Raw genomic sequence first — 17,332 nt, 5'->3', positions numbered from 1 at the left:
CGCAGTGATACTGTGGGGATCAGGCCAAACGCCGTGTTTGTCTACGAGATGGCCAAGAACTAGGGTTTCCCGATCACCATAATGGCACTTTTTGGAATTGAAGGTAAGTGCTGCTGTCTCAAGGCACGTGAGAACGACACCAAGTCGACGATTGTGTTCTTCAAACGTGCGGCCAAAGATTACAACGTCATCAAGATAGCAAAGACATACTTCCCATTTTAGGTCACGGAAAACTGTGCCCATAAAGCGCTCAAACGTTGCTGGAGCGTTACATAAACCAAACGGTATGACGTTAAATTCAAATACACCACCTGGAGTTATAAAAGCCGTTTTTTTCTTTATCGGCAGAGTGCGGGATTCGCCAGTATCCCGATCTTAAGTCTACGGAAAAAAAGTACGAAGCAGAGGGCAAACAATCGATAACGTCGTCGATGCGGGGCAGCGGATATACGTTTTTTTTTGTAACTGAGTTGAGCCACCGGTTATCTACACAGAATCTCCAAGACCCATCCTTCTTTTTTACAAGTATAACTGGTGCTGCCCAGGGGCTAGACGACTCTTGTATAACTTTCTTAGACAACATTTTCTTCCACCTGCTCAGCAATGACTTTACGCTTCGACGGAGATACTCTGTATTGTCTTTGACAAATGGGATGGGCGGAACCAGTATCAATCGCATGATGATTGCGTGAAGGTGGTGCAGAAAATCTACGGCTATTGAGTGCGAAATAAAAAACGGATAAGTGGTTGTAGAGAATCCAAACTAACGCTTGTCTTTTCTCTGGCAATAGTGATTTATTCACCATATCCATTAGTATGTCATCACTAGGAGAAGCCACATCAGACGAATTTTCCCTTTTCCTGTCGTTGCTAATGACTGCAATGTTAACGTTGCTCCTGATGTCAAACTCAAACACAGCCAGCCTCATTCCACCAAGCAGTACAATCGGCTCGAAAGAGGAGTTGACCACCCATACCAAGGCTTTGCCACTACTTGCAGAAATCACGCAGTGTGGCACAACCACATCCTTTTTCGCACAGTTCAGCTGGATTGGGTGAACTATAACATTAACGTTATCTGCTGTGATACCACAAACATCCACAGGCACTTTAACTATTGATTGGGCCGGTAAAACTATGTCATCAACGACTGCGATAGTCTGTTGGCATCGCGTGAGCTCTTCACAAAAACCAGACAGTAAAACTTCGCCAGCTGCGCAATCCACAGTGGCTCCACATTCTTTCAAAAAGTCTATCTACAGAATAACGTCATGAGTAGAATTAAGAAGAACTGCAAAATCTGCCTAACACAATTTAGCGCCGAAACTAACAGTTGCAGTACAAACTCCCACTGGCCGCAACGGTTCTCCACTCACTGCAGGAAACGTTGTCTGGCTTCCGAAAGAGAACATCACTTTCTTGCCAAGACGAGTCTTAAAATTTCTGCTCATAACGGAAACAGTTGCTCCTGTGTCGACAAACGCGGACGCGGGGACATCATCTATAAGAACACTGACTATATTTTGTAGCATGGAAAGTGGCGGAGGCATATCTGTACGCAGTGAAAAATGTCCGGTGACCTCACCTCCATCAGCCGCGGCGTCTGGTTTCCCGGCGAAGGAGGAGAAGTGAGTCGCCGACGACCTGGTGATGGTGACCGATGCTGGCGGGAGGAGGCTGGTGGCGTCACACTCCACACAGAAGCCGGCGAATCGCTGCGGAAGGTCTGTTGGAAGTCGGTTCGGTAGTAGCCATTGGGTGGCCAGCGATAGTCTCTCCGAGTACTTGCGCGCCGTGAAAATGCCGGGGGTCGTTGATACTGCTGCAGAGGTGACCGATGCTGCTCTGAGCACAAGCGGGCTATACGTCCACGAACGCCGCAGTAAAAGCACACATGTGCTTCACGCCCCACTCGCTGCTGAGGATGGTCAGCGGGATAATCTTGCCACGCTGCCCTATCGGGGGGTGACCTTTTCATGGAGTCGCTTCGCGGATCTGACATATCGGCATGACGACGCAACTGTACCGGGGTCCTTGAGTCGACGAAGCCCGCAGCGTTAATGGACGCATGCGGGGGGCCGCATGGCGTATAAGAACCGTGGCCATGTGCTATCTACGGCGCTTCTCCAGTTTGAGTAAACACAAATCACAACTAAGCATTTCATTAGGCTAAAAGCGAGAACGCCTGAGTTTTTAATACATATATAAGCCTTATTGAAGTCTACTGCCAGAACTATACAGTGGGCTATGAGCGAAGCGGCAGTGCTATGCCTCAGTTCGACCATGTTATTATTTGCTATGTGCATTCGTGTTGTAAGTAAAAGAAAATTCTCGCGCTTGAATATTATGGTCACAGTGGTTATGAGGCGGTAACTGAAAAAAAAACAAAAGTTCTTGCGGCAAAAGGGTCATCTGTTCACAGTTTGCGGAGTATATAAGCAGCAGAGAAGGCTAACAAAAGCCATTTAAATTTGCGAAATCAAACTTGTTGCACTTGCGGGCCCCTCAAGACGTGTTCGAATATTAACGGCCCGTAGCAAACACACACACATGCACGTGCACGGAGAAAAAGGAAAGCATATTCAACGCGGCTGTGTGCTGTACTTTCCTTTTTCATTGTACCTAGCAGTCTCTGAAAATAAAAGACATGTGCCTTTGAAATGAAAGACATCGTATCCGCTTTCGCAATCACCTTTCCCTGGCTGTTGTGCGCGAAATTTTAGGTCTCTTTGCTGTAACTGTTCCTCCAACTCTCTTTAATATAAAAAAAACATATAAGTGAAAAATATATCGTGCCTTAAGTACCTTTTTGTTTTACCTGACAACCGTGTACCAGCAGATTTACAAAAATACATTGGTAGCCGGCTTTCAAAAAATGCTTTTAGCCTTGTGTTAGCCTGCCATTTTTAACAAGTGGATGTACCATAACCTTTCAATACAGCGATGAAACTGTTAATACAGCCGTTCCTGTCTAACAAAAAAAGCAGAAGTCATTGCCGAAAATCAGTGCAATGTGCTCCACTTTTATAAATACAGCAGTGATGCATGTCAAGACGATGTCACCCGTTAAGCATTTTGAAGTAGTCCTAATGGTTTTGACTTTCTTTGCAAGTAATTGTCCTCTTGACCTCTGCAGGCAGGCTGTCTGCAAACAGACCACACCATGGCTGTATCAATCAGATTTGCACGCGTTGCAGGAAATAAGTAACTAATTGCAGTTAAAATTACTTTTTTTAAAAGGTCATAGAATATAATGTTAATTACAGCCCCAGAAAAGTAACTCTGAAATTACACAAGTAATTCAATTACTTTTGCGTTGATTTCCCTCAAAACTTTATTGCTGTATTAGTATAACACAATTGTACTGAAACTACAGCAAACTATCGTGGCTTGCATGGTAGAGTAAAGTATTGAGGCTGGCGTGAAGGCTAGGACTCTTACTATATGGCTTTTGTGGTATATAGTTTTAAAGAAAAGCAGCAGACAGTCAAGCCAAGGAAGGAATAGAGGACGTTATTCAGCAGAGTGACTTGTTGGATGAGTTTGTTCATTCACGAGCTTACGGCGCGAGAAAAAAAAAACACGAAAGAAGGACAAGTGCTTGTATTTCTTTGTGTTTTTTTTTGCACCATAAGCTTGTTAAGAGGGCGTTAATTGTGCAGTTTCAACTGTAATACAAAAATTGTGATATATAAATGAGAATAAAGTAAAATGAACGTGAAAACAACTTGCGGCCGGTGGAGACCGAACCCGGTGTATACCTTTGGATAACGCGTTCGATGCTCTATAAACCGAATGAGCCACGGTGGCGGTCGTCATCTTGTTCAATTTACCGGGTATTGATATGCATGCAAACCTGGGAGGGTTAGTCTGCGCTGTTCGTAGCGATGACGGTGAATGTGGACCCACCTTTTTATTTCTTTTTCACTGCCGAAGCTGTGCATGGTAAGAGAAACGAAAAAAAAAAAACGTTTGGCATCGATGTCATGAGTGGTCTCCATTGGCTGTACTATCAGTTACGTCGTTCTCAGCGTCGCACCCAAGCACGCGCGCCATTGGCGGCGTTGTGAGTGACGTCGCCCATCCCATGGCAGCCGCGGCGCCGAGCACACGTGCATCGGTTTCTCCTGAGAGCTTCCACATGGGTAAGCCACGGACAACTCTAGAAGAGCGACGAAAGTAGAAACGGGAGAGAGCTCGCATCCACCTCGCCGATGGTGCAGTCCTCGCACAAAAACAGAGGCCGAGTGCGGGCATGAACTGCGTACTGATGATCCGGCAGCCTTCCAAGCCATGCTACATCGCGAACAGGAATGCAAGCGCCTGTGGCGGGCGGATTCTGCAAACCACGCCCCCGAGATAGCTGCGATGTCAAAAGCTTGCAACGAAACCGCGCTGAACAAGCGGCGTTGCGTCGTCAGTGGGACGATTGTGGAAGCGAGTTCACCGGGCCGAACGTCCGCTTTCGGTGGGAGTTTCTTCAGTGGCACTTTGGCTTGGACTACGTTGTCTGTGACCGCTTGTGATTCTGGAACAACCACTGTGATTAACGAAATGCGAAAAGCATTCAACCACTCACACTTATCCATGACCGTGATCATGCGAGGCATAATGTTCGGCATGTCCAATAAACACTGTGGTAAAACCTATAGCCAAACGTGTGCCTAACCTCATTAAGAAGCACGAACGTGCACCCAAGAATTGTGAAAGGCTTCAGTGCGGCGTCGGGCTGAATCCACTGCTAAACCCCGGGGCCGCACGTTTCAGCTTTCGCTGGTTTGTACGGAGATCTTGGGCGGTGATATTTTTTTAGAGTGGACATTATGGGTTACTCGATAATTTTTTATAATGAGTTGACAGCTGACCAATAAGCTTTCGTATACTAGCTGGACTACGGACGGCAGCCGGAACGAAACCATCACTCTGTATGAACGAAAGAAGCGCTCGTTTTTTGTTGATCGTAATGAATACCACCACCCTAATGAATACCAACACACAATAATACAAAGTAATGCTTGGGGGATTTTAATTGCACTGTCTGAGCTTTATTGTAGCAAGTATGACATAAATGTGAACAAAGAAAAGTGGATGAGAAGATAACTTGCAGCCGGCAGGGATGGAGCCTGCAACCGGAAACAGCACAGTTAACGTCGCCTTGAAATTCTCATCTTGCGATCATTCATAGCGATGGTCTCATTACAACAGAAGTGACGACTTCAGGCAGTATACGGGGGCTTATTAAGGTTTGTCTACGCGCTACCTGGCCAGCCACAACACACATGCTAGCACACCTGCCGCACTCGAACGGAGGGTGAAAGAGCGTCGCCGATTCGCTACTTTTCCCCCCGCTCGCTTGTGGCTTGTGTCCGGGCCCGTATGGTGTAGCTGTGCTGGTAGCGCGTGGCCATTTCTGATGTTCTTTTTTAAGCCGCAAATGTGCGTGCAGTCTAATTTTAGTGCGTTGTTGTTCTTGTTTATGTAGCTACGTCAGTTGTTAAAGTTGTTCAAGTGGATCTTGACGGCATTGCTGATGTTGTGGAAGTGGATGAAGTGGGCTTCCTTGAGCAGTACGAATAAGATTTTCTTTAAGTGCTGACGTTATTGAAAGGCTGCTTGTCCACGATGAACTATCAAGCTCATCGGACATTGATGGAGGTATGTCAGAAATAATAGAAAGTTCTTCAAAGACTTCAGAGACATTGTTCAAGCTGGTGCTCAATGCTGGGTTCTTATACCTTTCACACTGAGGTGGTTCAACGCTGGTGAGAATTGCGGCAGACAAGGATTCAGAAGATTTCTTTGGAAAATGCTTATGTCCTTGCAAAACTGCTGAGCGGAAAGCCTCCGGCGGAAAAGCAGGCTCGGAAAAGTCACGGAGTGGTCCGGTTTCATGCGGACTTGCCAGCTCGTCCTTCATAAATGCAAAAAAATCTTAGGAGGTGCTTCGTCAGGTTTACCAGTAATGTTGATGCAAGGTGATGCCAAGTGAGTCTGTAAACTACGTATGCAGCCCGAATTATTAGGTGAATTTGGGACATCAGTAGTGGCTTCATTTTGTTATGTAGAGAAGAGTTAAGAAATGTTAATTTGCCAGTAGAAATAAATTCTGGTCGAAGACTGGTCCCAGCCCCCTCCGGGAATATGAAAACTTTCCGCCTATGTTCACCACTATACCACTGGGCTAGAACAGGTGTTTCACGCATCGCATCCATCAGTATCAACTGATTCGGCACTCATTGCCATTTATTTTGCCTCGGAGTAGGTTAAAAGCGGGTTCAAGTACGCTTACCATGCCTTGGTATCCTCGCGCAATCATTATAGAGGCGCCGAAAAGGCCATGCTGATCGCCAGCTAATACATGCATCGTTAGTGACAGTCCGCAAGATAACGCGTTGTCGAACGAGCCGCCAGGGCAGGTTAGGAGATGGGATACTTACAATGCAGTTAAATTCTCAGCATTCCTGGCAATATCTATCTATCTATCTATCTATCTATCTATCTATCTATCTATCTATCTATCTATCTATCTATCTATCTATCTATCTATCTATCTATCTATCTATCTATCTATCTATCTATCTATCTATCTATCTATCTATCTATCTATCTATCTATCTATCTATCTATCTATCTATCTATCTATCTATCTATCTATCTATCTATCTATCTATCTATCTATCTATCTATCTATCTATCTATCTATCTATCTATCTATCTATCTATCTATCTATCTAGAGTGTATAGCGGATGGTGAGGTTGCAGACGCCCCGATTACAAAGTATTAAGGAAGGACGTAGCAAAGATGATTTCATTTTTCGGAGAAGAAGATAAAATAATCAATTTTGTCTCTTAGGGGAGAGTTTTCAGAATGAACACGTGGACATCCCCATAAGATGACTGGAGATAAGAACGAACTGACAGACTAATCTTATCACGCATGAAACTGCTCAAATTTGAAGTTACATCTGCTTGCAATCGAAGATGAGTAAACTGAAAAAAAAAATCTGTCTGATGTTAAAAACTTTATTTTTTTCCTTTTGCAGATATAGCTAGTGAAGCATCGAACCTCATTGAAGAGCGCGTGTCATGTATATTTTATACTTCCAGGTTTGGCGGCTTCTGGTAAAGCTCTCTTTCACAAAAGCACGTTTGCACTCCATCAGATTTCCTATTTGCGGAAACGAGCCACAGGAAGCCGTTTGGTGTCAAGATATACTATCAATTTTTATTTTGAATATAAACAACCTCTGTGACCGACATCAGCACGCGGAATAATTCTGAAGCGAATTGCATATCTCTGCCACTGTGCGGAGGGACACGACGGGTGGGGATTCTAACTGACAACCACGAAGTGTACCCGGAACTGGGTGTTCCCGCGATAAAACGCTACCGCAACGCACGAGTAGGAGTAAAAGGAGGGCCCGTTATATTCTGACGCGCCGCCGTTTAACATGGCTTCGCTCAGACGATCGCGATACCACACGTGTTCCGGACGATAGCGGCCGCACTTCCGCGGGGCTATATGCCTCTTCAGCCTCAAGCGCGCACACGCCAAACAGCCTGCTGTGAACTGGAACCGAACGGCACGCTTGTTAACAGTGGGATTGGCGCTGCTGCGGCGGGTGCGTCCTGTACAGGGAGGGAGGAGGCGCGGCTGCTCTTCCCCACTCGCATGCGGGAATCGAACAGGGTGGAGGGCGAGCACGCGTGTTCTTCCGTGAGTGGCGTGGCGGGCGCATGCGCCAGCAGCAGCGACGGCCCGCGAACAGCCGGTCCGGAACCAGAGCGCAGACGGCGACTCGGGCCAAGGTGCGCGGCCCGCACGAGAGCGCTTGCACTTGCGTCGGGGCACCAGTTGCGCGCGCCGCTCCAGCTGAAAAACCTCGCAAACTCACCGGGAGTCGTCGCGCGCCGACGACAACCACGTGGTTCACGCGCCCAGGTTGGAGGCGAGGATCAGAGTTACCATTGCACGGACCTTTTTCTGCATGTCATCCAGTCTGACAAAGTTTTTCGACGAGGCCGTCATCGGTTTTTCACTGTTCCACCGGGACTGACACTGACGGGAAGCGCTCTCCAGGGGACGCAAGTGTCTCTGGAACTCTCTGGCAAGGTCGGTCATTGGCTCCAGCACGAACGTTCATTGCAGCTGCCACGCGCATTACCACTTTGCGTCCACACAACCACTTTTATTGTGCGATTTGAGCCTTGCCGGAACCTCCAAATTGAGTTTCACTGCAATCAAAAATAATACAATTCTGAAAGTTACCTGTCCGGTGAACATTATTTCTTAGCATTTTAAGGTATTAGCACAATTTTATTTCATTAACAAGCACGTCAGCTTCGGGCATGAGCTCTTGAAGAACACAAAAGAGAAAGAAAGAAAGCTAACGACCAATAAGCTGCTGCCCGCATGCCTTTCGGGGCTAGGCCCGCATGATCAGAAGGGCAGCATTGTTTGTTTCTCTGCGCCAAAGCCAGACGCGCTGTGCCAGCGTAACCCTCTTCAAATCGAATGTGCAAGCATATAAGACCGTTCAATTCCAATAGTCTCATAGTAGGATTGTGTGCGAAGAGTACGAAGGACACGAAGAGCGCAGCCAGGGAAGCAGAAGGGACGCGCGGGAAGCGGGCTTTCAGAACACCGGATGCCGAACGTTCTACGAGTTTTCTCTTTTTTTGTCGCACAGGCTTGGAGTGATCGTCGATCGGCCGGATAGACCAAAAGTGTTGTCAGCCTCGCAAAAGCGAAATGTGTCGTGCGGAAGTCGTTTCTGTGCGTCGGAAGTGGAGGTACAGTGTACGCAAAGCAGTTTTTGTTGTCGAGGCTTGTTTGCAGTTTGCTGCCTAAACGCAGTAGAGCTAAACTTGCGCTTATAATTTATATCTGCGTACCTCATCCGCATTGTGCCTCCGCGGACTCTTATGCTCTAGCCATAGCTGAGCGATACTTGTCGAGCGTGGAGGAAGCTGCGCACCCGTGAAAGAGACTAAGAGCGAAAGTGGCCCTTCCTTGTTACTGAACAAACCCGCATCAACAACTATTCTGGGCCGTTGCCGACGTGGTCTTTAACTGCAGACTGGTGAGAGTTGGGCAACTACGTGTGACAGTCGTCGCCCTTAGGACAACACAAGCATGCGGTATGCGACGAAGCTTGTGGCCTGTGCGGCAGTTTGCATCTGGGGCCTCCAGTCGTCTGCCTTGCTGTCTGCTGCGCCGGCTGATGTGGGTAAGTGCGCTGCCAACGTGGCATTTGTTTTAGTGACACCTGTCGTAATTGAGCCTGAGAACCTAGGCTCCACTCTGTCAGCAAGACAGACAGAAGAGATTTTAGTGAAATTGACTTCTCAGTCTCCTGTTTGCCTTATGTTTGAATGTTCTTAATTTTCGCCGTGTACCTTTAAGTCAAGGAGCCAACTGTTGCAAGCTTCATTCACGTCTTGGTCTGTGTCTACGTGCACAAAAAATGGCGCCATTTCTTCGCTTTTTATCGCATAAGCGTGGACGTGTAGCAGAACGAAAACATTTACTTAGAACATTCAAATCGAAAAAAATGACACACCACGGCCATTACAGCCCTTTACGACACAAGTGTCCGCTGTGTATCATACTTCCATCGCAGATGACCCCTGCTAGCCTATCTTAGGAGCATCACAAGCCAAAGCAACTTCATCTTACGGGAATCTTCCGATTGCTTAGGCATTCTTCGAAGAAGTGACAGGAGAATTGCTTTGTATTGTGTCATATGACATTGTGCTGTGCTGGCACGTTTCCTAATACAACCAAAGCATCTAATTCTCATCGGACCTCAGTTGCATTTGCCTTGATCAAATCGGAATTAGTCAACCGAAAACTTCTCAGCGCGTACGTGATGCGTGCGTTAAGACCTCTGCTACGTCATCTGCGTTATTACGTGCAATGATGCCTTGCTTTTTCAACGTTGCAGATGTTATTTTCTGTTTAATCATGTGGGGCATGGTCTACAATTTTCCCCCAAAGTTTCTTTTCCATTTCAAATTCATATGTGAGGGCTGATGAATAGATTGCGTACATTTTTTTGTATAAACAAGCAGCCCACATTTAATGCTTAGCAGCTTATCCTATTCGCCTTGTGTGCAATTTCTTTCTGCCTGGAAATATCCTTTTGTTAATCATTGTAGTTTGTGACAACACCGAGCTGAATAAACATACACGTTTACACTGGTACTCTAAGCTACAAGTACACATAAAATTTCTTGTGCTTAGAATACTCGAGTGTATATAGTGTAGTATTGTAAATATTGAAGGGTAATCTGGTCCTATAGTGTTTATGGGGATGTTTCAGCGGCTACCATCATCAGAATTATGGGCACTTCAGGCTTCATATCTACTTGTATTCGCAACGCTTGTTTTCTGAGATATAAATATAGGTACATGATTCTCTTCTTTTTTTTTAAGGTTACACCTGTAGGTCTTTTTCTTTCCATTTCTCACTGCGTCGTCCTCAACTTAAGTTGAACCCTCTTTGTAATACTTCAGGTTTCTGCTTCATAGGTAAGATGGAGCTGTTATGTGCCTTCCTCTTGAAGGATAGTGGCAGTCTATCATTCATGATTTGAGAATGCTTGCTGAATGTACTCCACCCCATTGTCATTCTTCGAGCTACTACCATCTCGTGGGTCGGCTCCACAGTTACTACCTGCCTTATAAGAAGACGTACTCTTTTGCAACTTCCAGTGCACTGCTGCCTATCTCCAAGGGCTGTTGTCTTCCGAGGTTGTTGTTAATTATGGTTGTCTGCAAATTAGTTTTTAGACCTAACTTTTTGCTCTCGTTGTTTTGTTCAGTAATCATGAACTAAAATTTGTCACCTCAGTTACTCAGCAATGCAATGTCATCAGTGAAGTGCAAGTTACTAAGGTACTCTCCATTAATTCCATTAATGGACAAGAAAAGAGAAAAATGGGTCAGAGAACAAACCGGGATTAAGGATGCCATAGTTGAAATCAACAAGAAGAAATGGACATGGGCTGAGCATGTAGCTCGTAGATAGGATACCCACTGGTCATTAAGGGTCACTGACTGACTCTCAGATAAAACAAGCGGGTGAAAGGGAGACAGAAAGTTAGGGAGGCAGATGAGATATGGAAGTTTTCGGGTAACAGCAGCAAGCTCAGGATTGAGTTGACTGGTGGAACTTGGGCGAGACCTTTGCCCTGCAGTGAGCGTAGTCAGACTGATGATGATGCTGATGATGATGACTTGATTTTATTTTCAATTAAAATGTACTTCATTCTTAGCTTAAGTTGAAATTTACTTCAAAACGTACTACAAAAAGTTTGTGTGACCATGAAAATGAAGCCTGCATAAAGTGAAGCCCCCGGGTATGCATCGTTCTGCAGCTGTGTTCCCGATTCAGCGTTACCAAGTATTCACCAATTTCTTTACAACCACGAAAACAAGCACGCGTGGCTTTCTCTCGAAAGTATGCATTATCAATATATGTGAATAAAAACACTGTATCGAGTGAGAAAGACTAAACGTATCGTATGCTGCAAAGCCAGGTGCGTCTGCCCGTGTGGAGAACGATGGTGCGAGCATCGGTACGTGAAACGCCTCTCTCCCTCCGCTGTAATGCCGATTGAGCGAAGTGTGTTCGTGTGTCCGCTTGACTTCATCGTCGTTTTGCAGCCACATCGGCCCCACCTAGGCAAGATGTGGCTATCGAAAACGCGAGATCGGCGTGCCTTTCTGCAGTGGTTCGGCAAACTCACCTGTACGGAGCGTGAATGACGCTTCACTTAGTTTGCCTAAGGTAGCCTGCAAAACCACAACGTCACTGAAAACCGGTTGACATAGCGCACCTCTTTCAACTACAAAGATACCACTTGAGCGCTTTGCACCACATCTCAACATCCATACTAAAGAACACTGCACGCATTGCGGTAGGACACGCACAGAGAAATTATATATATTAGCATAGAAAAACTATTCTTGTAGGCAGTTTGCAAACACTACATGATCTGATGCTTGTACTTGTCATAATTCTCATCATTTTTGAATAATTGCAGCATCAGACTGCTCTCAAGTTGCTATAGTACAATGTTCTATAAAGTCACGTGACATAGTTAGCGTACAGACATTCTATCTATAAGATGTGATAATTATGCCTAGGGCTTCTGAATGTGGGATCGTAGGTTCAAAAGTGGCATCCACGAGCGTTTTTCCGATGGAGCTTTTTCTCGGTTTTTATAAATTATGTTGTATGGTGATCAACAAGGCGAAATTAGAACGCGAGCGAGAATTTTCGCGGATAACACAAGCTTCTAAAAACGAGTGTAACTTGGTGTAGCAGCGTTGCTTTCTCCCCTCGCGAAACGCCTGGTGCAGTAGCAAGTGTTTCCTTTCCTCCGCTCTACTCCGTCTAAGCACGCACGTCACTTGGCGCAGCAGCCAATGAAAATTAAGGTGCCGTTTTACTGGGACAGACGCCAGCTCTCGAACTCATTGAGACATTTGATGCTTTCACATGAAAATATGGCCTACTTATTACCAAACTGTTCGCTGTTTCGCCAATGGCAGGCCAGGTTACTGCCGGCTGGTCTTAACAGCCGTTATGTCTCATGAATCCGGTATCTGGTTGCTACATTTATTAAGGTTAAAAGAGAAAGTAACGATGTATGTACCAAAACAATCTTTGCCTACCCAGCCCTGCAGCCACTGTCATATATTATGGCACACTGTCTCGGCCAAGCACTCCCGCGAGTCTGTCTATGTGGAATACAGGATCATGTTTCGTGTACTCTCCGCATCTAGACGAGACCTGTCACACACACAGAGTCTCCCCCCCCCCCCCCCCGTATACTGTACCATCTAAAGGAACACTCAAATTTCCTAGCCGAGTATCCCGAAAGGCAGCTGCTTCATTAAGTTTACCAATGATTGCTCCCTCATTAATAAGTTCGTTACTCGTTTGGGTGTGGCTTTGGGTAGGCAGTTGCTTACATGTGCAGTGACGTCGAGAATAGAAGTAAGGCTCTTCAATAGAAGATGCTGTGGTTTGCGTGACAGCATGCCCATATAGCACGCGGCCGCGAATGGCGAAAATAAAGCGAATGTATCGAAGAATGTAAACGTCAGGCGAATGCATCGATCGCGGAGCGAGTGCAAACCCCGCAAAGTAGCAAAGTAGTACGAGAACACGCAGAGTCATTAATGTGTCACTTTAGCTTTGTCGAGGTTGCGTCACGAGTGTGCTAGCGGTATGTGGCGCTCACTGTCCGCGTAGTGGTATGAATTTCCAAATGGTCGTCACGTTACGTTGAGCAATGCAGGAAACGTTGGGCTGCACCTGTGAGTTTTTAAAATATATAGGGGCCTTATATAAAAAGAATATATTATTAACAAAAGGAAAGCGCTAGTCAAACCAACTCAAAATATTTTCAGACATTGAATGGGACCTTAAGTGGTGGTTTAGGAGGGCGAAAAGAGCGAGAGAATGAAGTGTGTGATGCCATCTTGAAAGGAAGAAGTATTGAATGATTAGCCCATATTCAGCTCTTCAAATTGACACCTAATCCAAGCACTAAGTCAAAATAAACTGGTAGGAATCAGTTTACTCATATTACTCATAGGAAACATCGTGTTTGCTGATTATATGGGATGATATCAATTATTATAGAAGAAAATGAAAGAATAAATTTGATTTTTTTCTTGTATTTCATGGTTTTTTTTGTCAACGTCGGAACGCAAGTGCAAGAGTACTGTATTTGGAAATACTTTTTAATATCGGGGTAACGTTGGTCACCAGATGTTTCCGAAACTCTCAATCTTCAGTCTTTGGCTCCTTGGCAGCACAAAGCAGCCGATTTTATAACCCATAAAAATTCACAAGACCATAACGCATGTCTTAATGTTTTCGACACAACAACCTTAAAATGGCTTCACCCTCTGTCAGTCTTTCTTTGTCTCATGAAGCATACTTTCAGGATTGGAGTGTCACATTTATTTTGTACTTTTTTGTATAGGGCGGTATATACTATTCCACGCGAAATAACTCTGCTCTTTAAAGCTCGTCACCTTGCAATTCACCCCTCGTCTTGCAAACTGAAAGTTTTCACTGACCACTGGTTGCACGCAGTTGCATATCGAATGAATTAAACCGGTCGGCATAGAGTACACGTTATGGCAGGCCAATGTGGCTTCAGCATGACCGGCTCGAGCGTCTGCTTCGTGGTGCCTCAACGCGCATGTGGAAACCGAGCCGAGCATGCCAGCCCTAACCGCTGTGTATAGCAGAAAGTTGTTTTCTTTGTTTTATTTATGCAACAATACAAAACTCTCATGGTGCTTGAGACAGCAAATGACGTTACAAGAAATGTTACGTGACTAGGCCTCCAGCATCATACAAGAATTTACTGCCCAGCACAATAACATATGTTTTCACGTATGTTTTCAAACGTGTGCGTTTCCTCGGCCGACAAAGTTTTACTCCAGTGGGGTTTCATTCACTTTATTTATTTAACAATAGTGACAATATTATCATAGATTAGAGTCGGGAGGACATATGAATACTTGTTTACACAAAATCATAACGGTTAAAATCACAGAAAATTGAAATTGCATGACGACATACAAATAATACATTATACAATGCCATAATGAAAACACTCAATCAAACTACTTCAGGGAAAACAGAAACGCAAACAGAAACAAAAAGCAGATCGCTTTCCATTGCAGCTGTAAACAAGCTCTAAACAAATAAACAGCTGTAAACAAGCTGGAAGCAAGGTTAAGGCAGTTTTCACATAATTTCAATCCTTAATGGTTTGAAAAAACTAAATATTTGAAGCAATTAGTGTTTAAAGAGTATTGGGCAAGGGTATGGGAATCATTATGACTGGCTGGATTGCTGTGAAAAAAAAACATATATTACTTGGAGCATCTATTTTTACTGTGTTGTGCAGTATTGAAACTTTATTGTTAGTTTAGTTCGGTTTTGTAGTGTCAAAATGCCAGCGTTTTTAAGTAGGTGTCTCAGTGAGTCAGTCAGTTTATACTTGTTAAAAATAAATCCTATTGTCTTTCTTTGACTCACTGCTATTTTATTATTCTGTTGGTGGATAAACGGGAACCAGACAGGGTTGGCATATTTCAGTACAAATTTTACGAGGGTTGTATAAGCTATTAGTTTGGTATTCGGTGGTGCGTGCTTAAGACGTCTGTTCAGAAAAGATAGTCTTTTTAAGGCTGTGATAATTATTTTATCAATGTGAGTATCCAATCTCAGGGCATTTGAAATTGTTATTTTTAGATATTTGTGGTTAGAGACTGTTGTTAAGGGGAATTCGTCAATAGCGTAAGAAAAATTGGACTTTAGCATTTTCCAAGTTATTTTCAAGGAAATACATTTACCAATATTAAGGGATATTTGTCATTGTTTGACACCACTTGCGTACATCTTCTAATGCTCTGTTAAGAGTTATATGATGAACAGAAGTAATAATTTCTTGGTAAAGTAGGCAATCATCTGCATAGAGCTTTAGTTTCATGTTGGTTGACAGGGGAGATCAATAATGAATATTGTGAATAATATTGGTGCTAAAAAGCTACCTTGTGACACGCCTGGCGTGATGCTGGTGTTTCAGAGGTGGTGTCCTCTTACTGTAAAAATTGTGAGTGATTGCTCAAGTAATCCTTAATCCAGTGAATAATGGTACTATCTGCAGTAGTAGCTTCTAATTTACTTATTAATTTGGTATGCGAAACACGATTGAATACTTTTCAGAAATATAAAAATATGAGGCTGGTTTCACTTCACGATGCCTGCAAAGAGTTTTGATGTTTGTGGATAGGTTATCTGTGCGTGCTACGTATGGATCATATCGGAAAGAAAAACAGTCAGCTATGCTTGTGTCATCAGCATGGGTGATGTGTCATTAGCAAGGATAATAAAGTGACGTCTTCCGATGTATCTTGCAGTCATTGACACTTACAGCGTAATAAGTCATGATCAGAGATGCCCTCCATAATTTTGATTTTAGTAGCTTTTTGCGAGAAATGGTCACTTAAGAAAAATAAATCAAGAATGTTCAACGATGATGCATGTACTCGAGTGGGCTAGGTAACTATCTGATGTAAATTGAAATTGAGCATGAGATCACATAATGATTGCGAGCTATTAGACTTGAAATGCAGAGATTTCTGATTCATTTCTGGCTTAATAAAATCACCCAGAAAAATTAGTCTGCCATTTGATACATGACTGCATGTAATTACAAAGTGAAACAATGACGTCACTAGAAGCAGAGGGGCTATGGTACACGCAACCCACACTTATTGTTCGTTAACCCATCAACAATATGCAAAATATTCCTTTTACACCTTCGACATGAGGAAGAACCTTGAAAGATAACTTTTCATTGACAAAAACAGCGACGCCACCACCACGTGTGGATGGGTCTTTCCGTATGATCACGTAGTTGGCCTACCTATTTCCTCATCTTGAATGTCACTTGAAAGCCAACGTTTTGTAACTCCTACAAAATTGGGTTCTAGTTCCCGTAATAAAGATTCAAGCAAGTCAGATTTGTTCAATAGACTATGCGCGTTTATATTAACGAAAGTTACTTCTTTTTGTGAGGCCATAGCTTCTGCGGTTCGTCTTTCTGGTTTTTTGTTTTGAATAGGCGCTTGCATCAGCCTCACAGGAAAGGCTTCACTATTTTTTTTTATCTTAGGATGAAAGTTCACCGTTATTCAGGGGCTTGCCACAACTTAGGGTCCCTCTTTCTTCGGCTTCCTTTCTTGATTTACCATAACTCCACAAATTTTTCCTGATGTTGGCAATGCGGGCTGAGAAATCGTCAATTATAGAGTGATTGCTACCCTTTGACTTGTAACTGTCCTGCAGTATACTGTTATTTTGTCGCGATGATCGGAAATGAGCAAAATTAACGGTCCACACTTCTTAGCTTTTTCTATAGCAACTGCCTTGGTTTCGAATACGTTTTGGATGATATTGTCATTGACTGCTTTATCCAAGCTGCAACTGTTTTTTTTTTGCTTTACAGAACGCGATATACTATGAGGTTCTTCCTTCAAGACCGATTCTCAAGATCGCCTGTTTGAAGTTGAAGTTTTGGAACTACTTCCTGAAGGGTAGATAATCTAATTGCGCTGTTCGCTATTTCTCTGTGTAGGGTGCTAATTCAAACCAACAATTCAAAGTCCAGATTCAAACCAACGCAGTAAGGCGATCTTCTTTTATTTCTTTTAAACTATATGCGGTACTCTATAGCTGCTTCGCGAGCTGGATATCATCAGGGCCGGGGTCAGTTTCTATGTCTCCAG

The 17,332-nt window shown here is 44.1% G+C and overlaps 1 protein-coding gene and 1 long non-coding RNA gene across 2 annotated transcripts in view; one reads left to right on the top strand and one right to left on the bottom strand.

Annotated features, from left to right (window-relative positions):
- Window positions 1–7,198: 7,198 nt before the first annotated feature.
- The window catches only part of LOC142775906 (uncharacterized), a 159,622-nt gene continuing 149,488 nt past the window's right edge, over window positions 7,199–17,332 (bottom strand). The window contains exon 2 of the long non-coding RNA XR_012887143.1: window positions 7,199–8,235. This is a non-coding gene — a long non-coding RNA (uncharacterized LOC142775906). The remainder of the gene's footprint in view (window positions 8,236–17,332) is intronic.
- The window catches only part of LOC119175570 (uncharacterized), a 366,504-nt gene continuing 357,387 nt past the window's right edge, over window positions 8,216–17,332 (top strand). The window contains exon 1 of the mRNA XM_075878397.1: window positions 8,216–9,230. Within this exon, the coding sequence (XP_075734512.1) occupies window positions 9,137–9,230 (94 nt within the window). The 5' untranslated portion in view covers window positions 8,216–9,136. The remainder of the gene's footprint in view (window positions 9,231–17,332) is intronic.

Source organism: Rhipicephalus microplus, chromosome X (assembly GCF_043290135.1).
Source record: "Rhipicephalus microplus isolate Deutch F79 chromosome X, USDA_Rmic, whole genome shotgun sequence".
In the NCBI taxonomy this organism is placed as follows: domain Eukaryota; kingdom Metazoa; phylum Arthropoda; class Arachnida; order Ixodida; family Ixodidae; genus Rhipicephalus; species Rhipicephalus microplus.
This window is presented reverse-complemented; position numbering and strand designations above follow the sequence as displayed.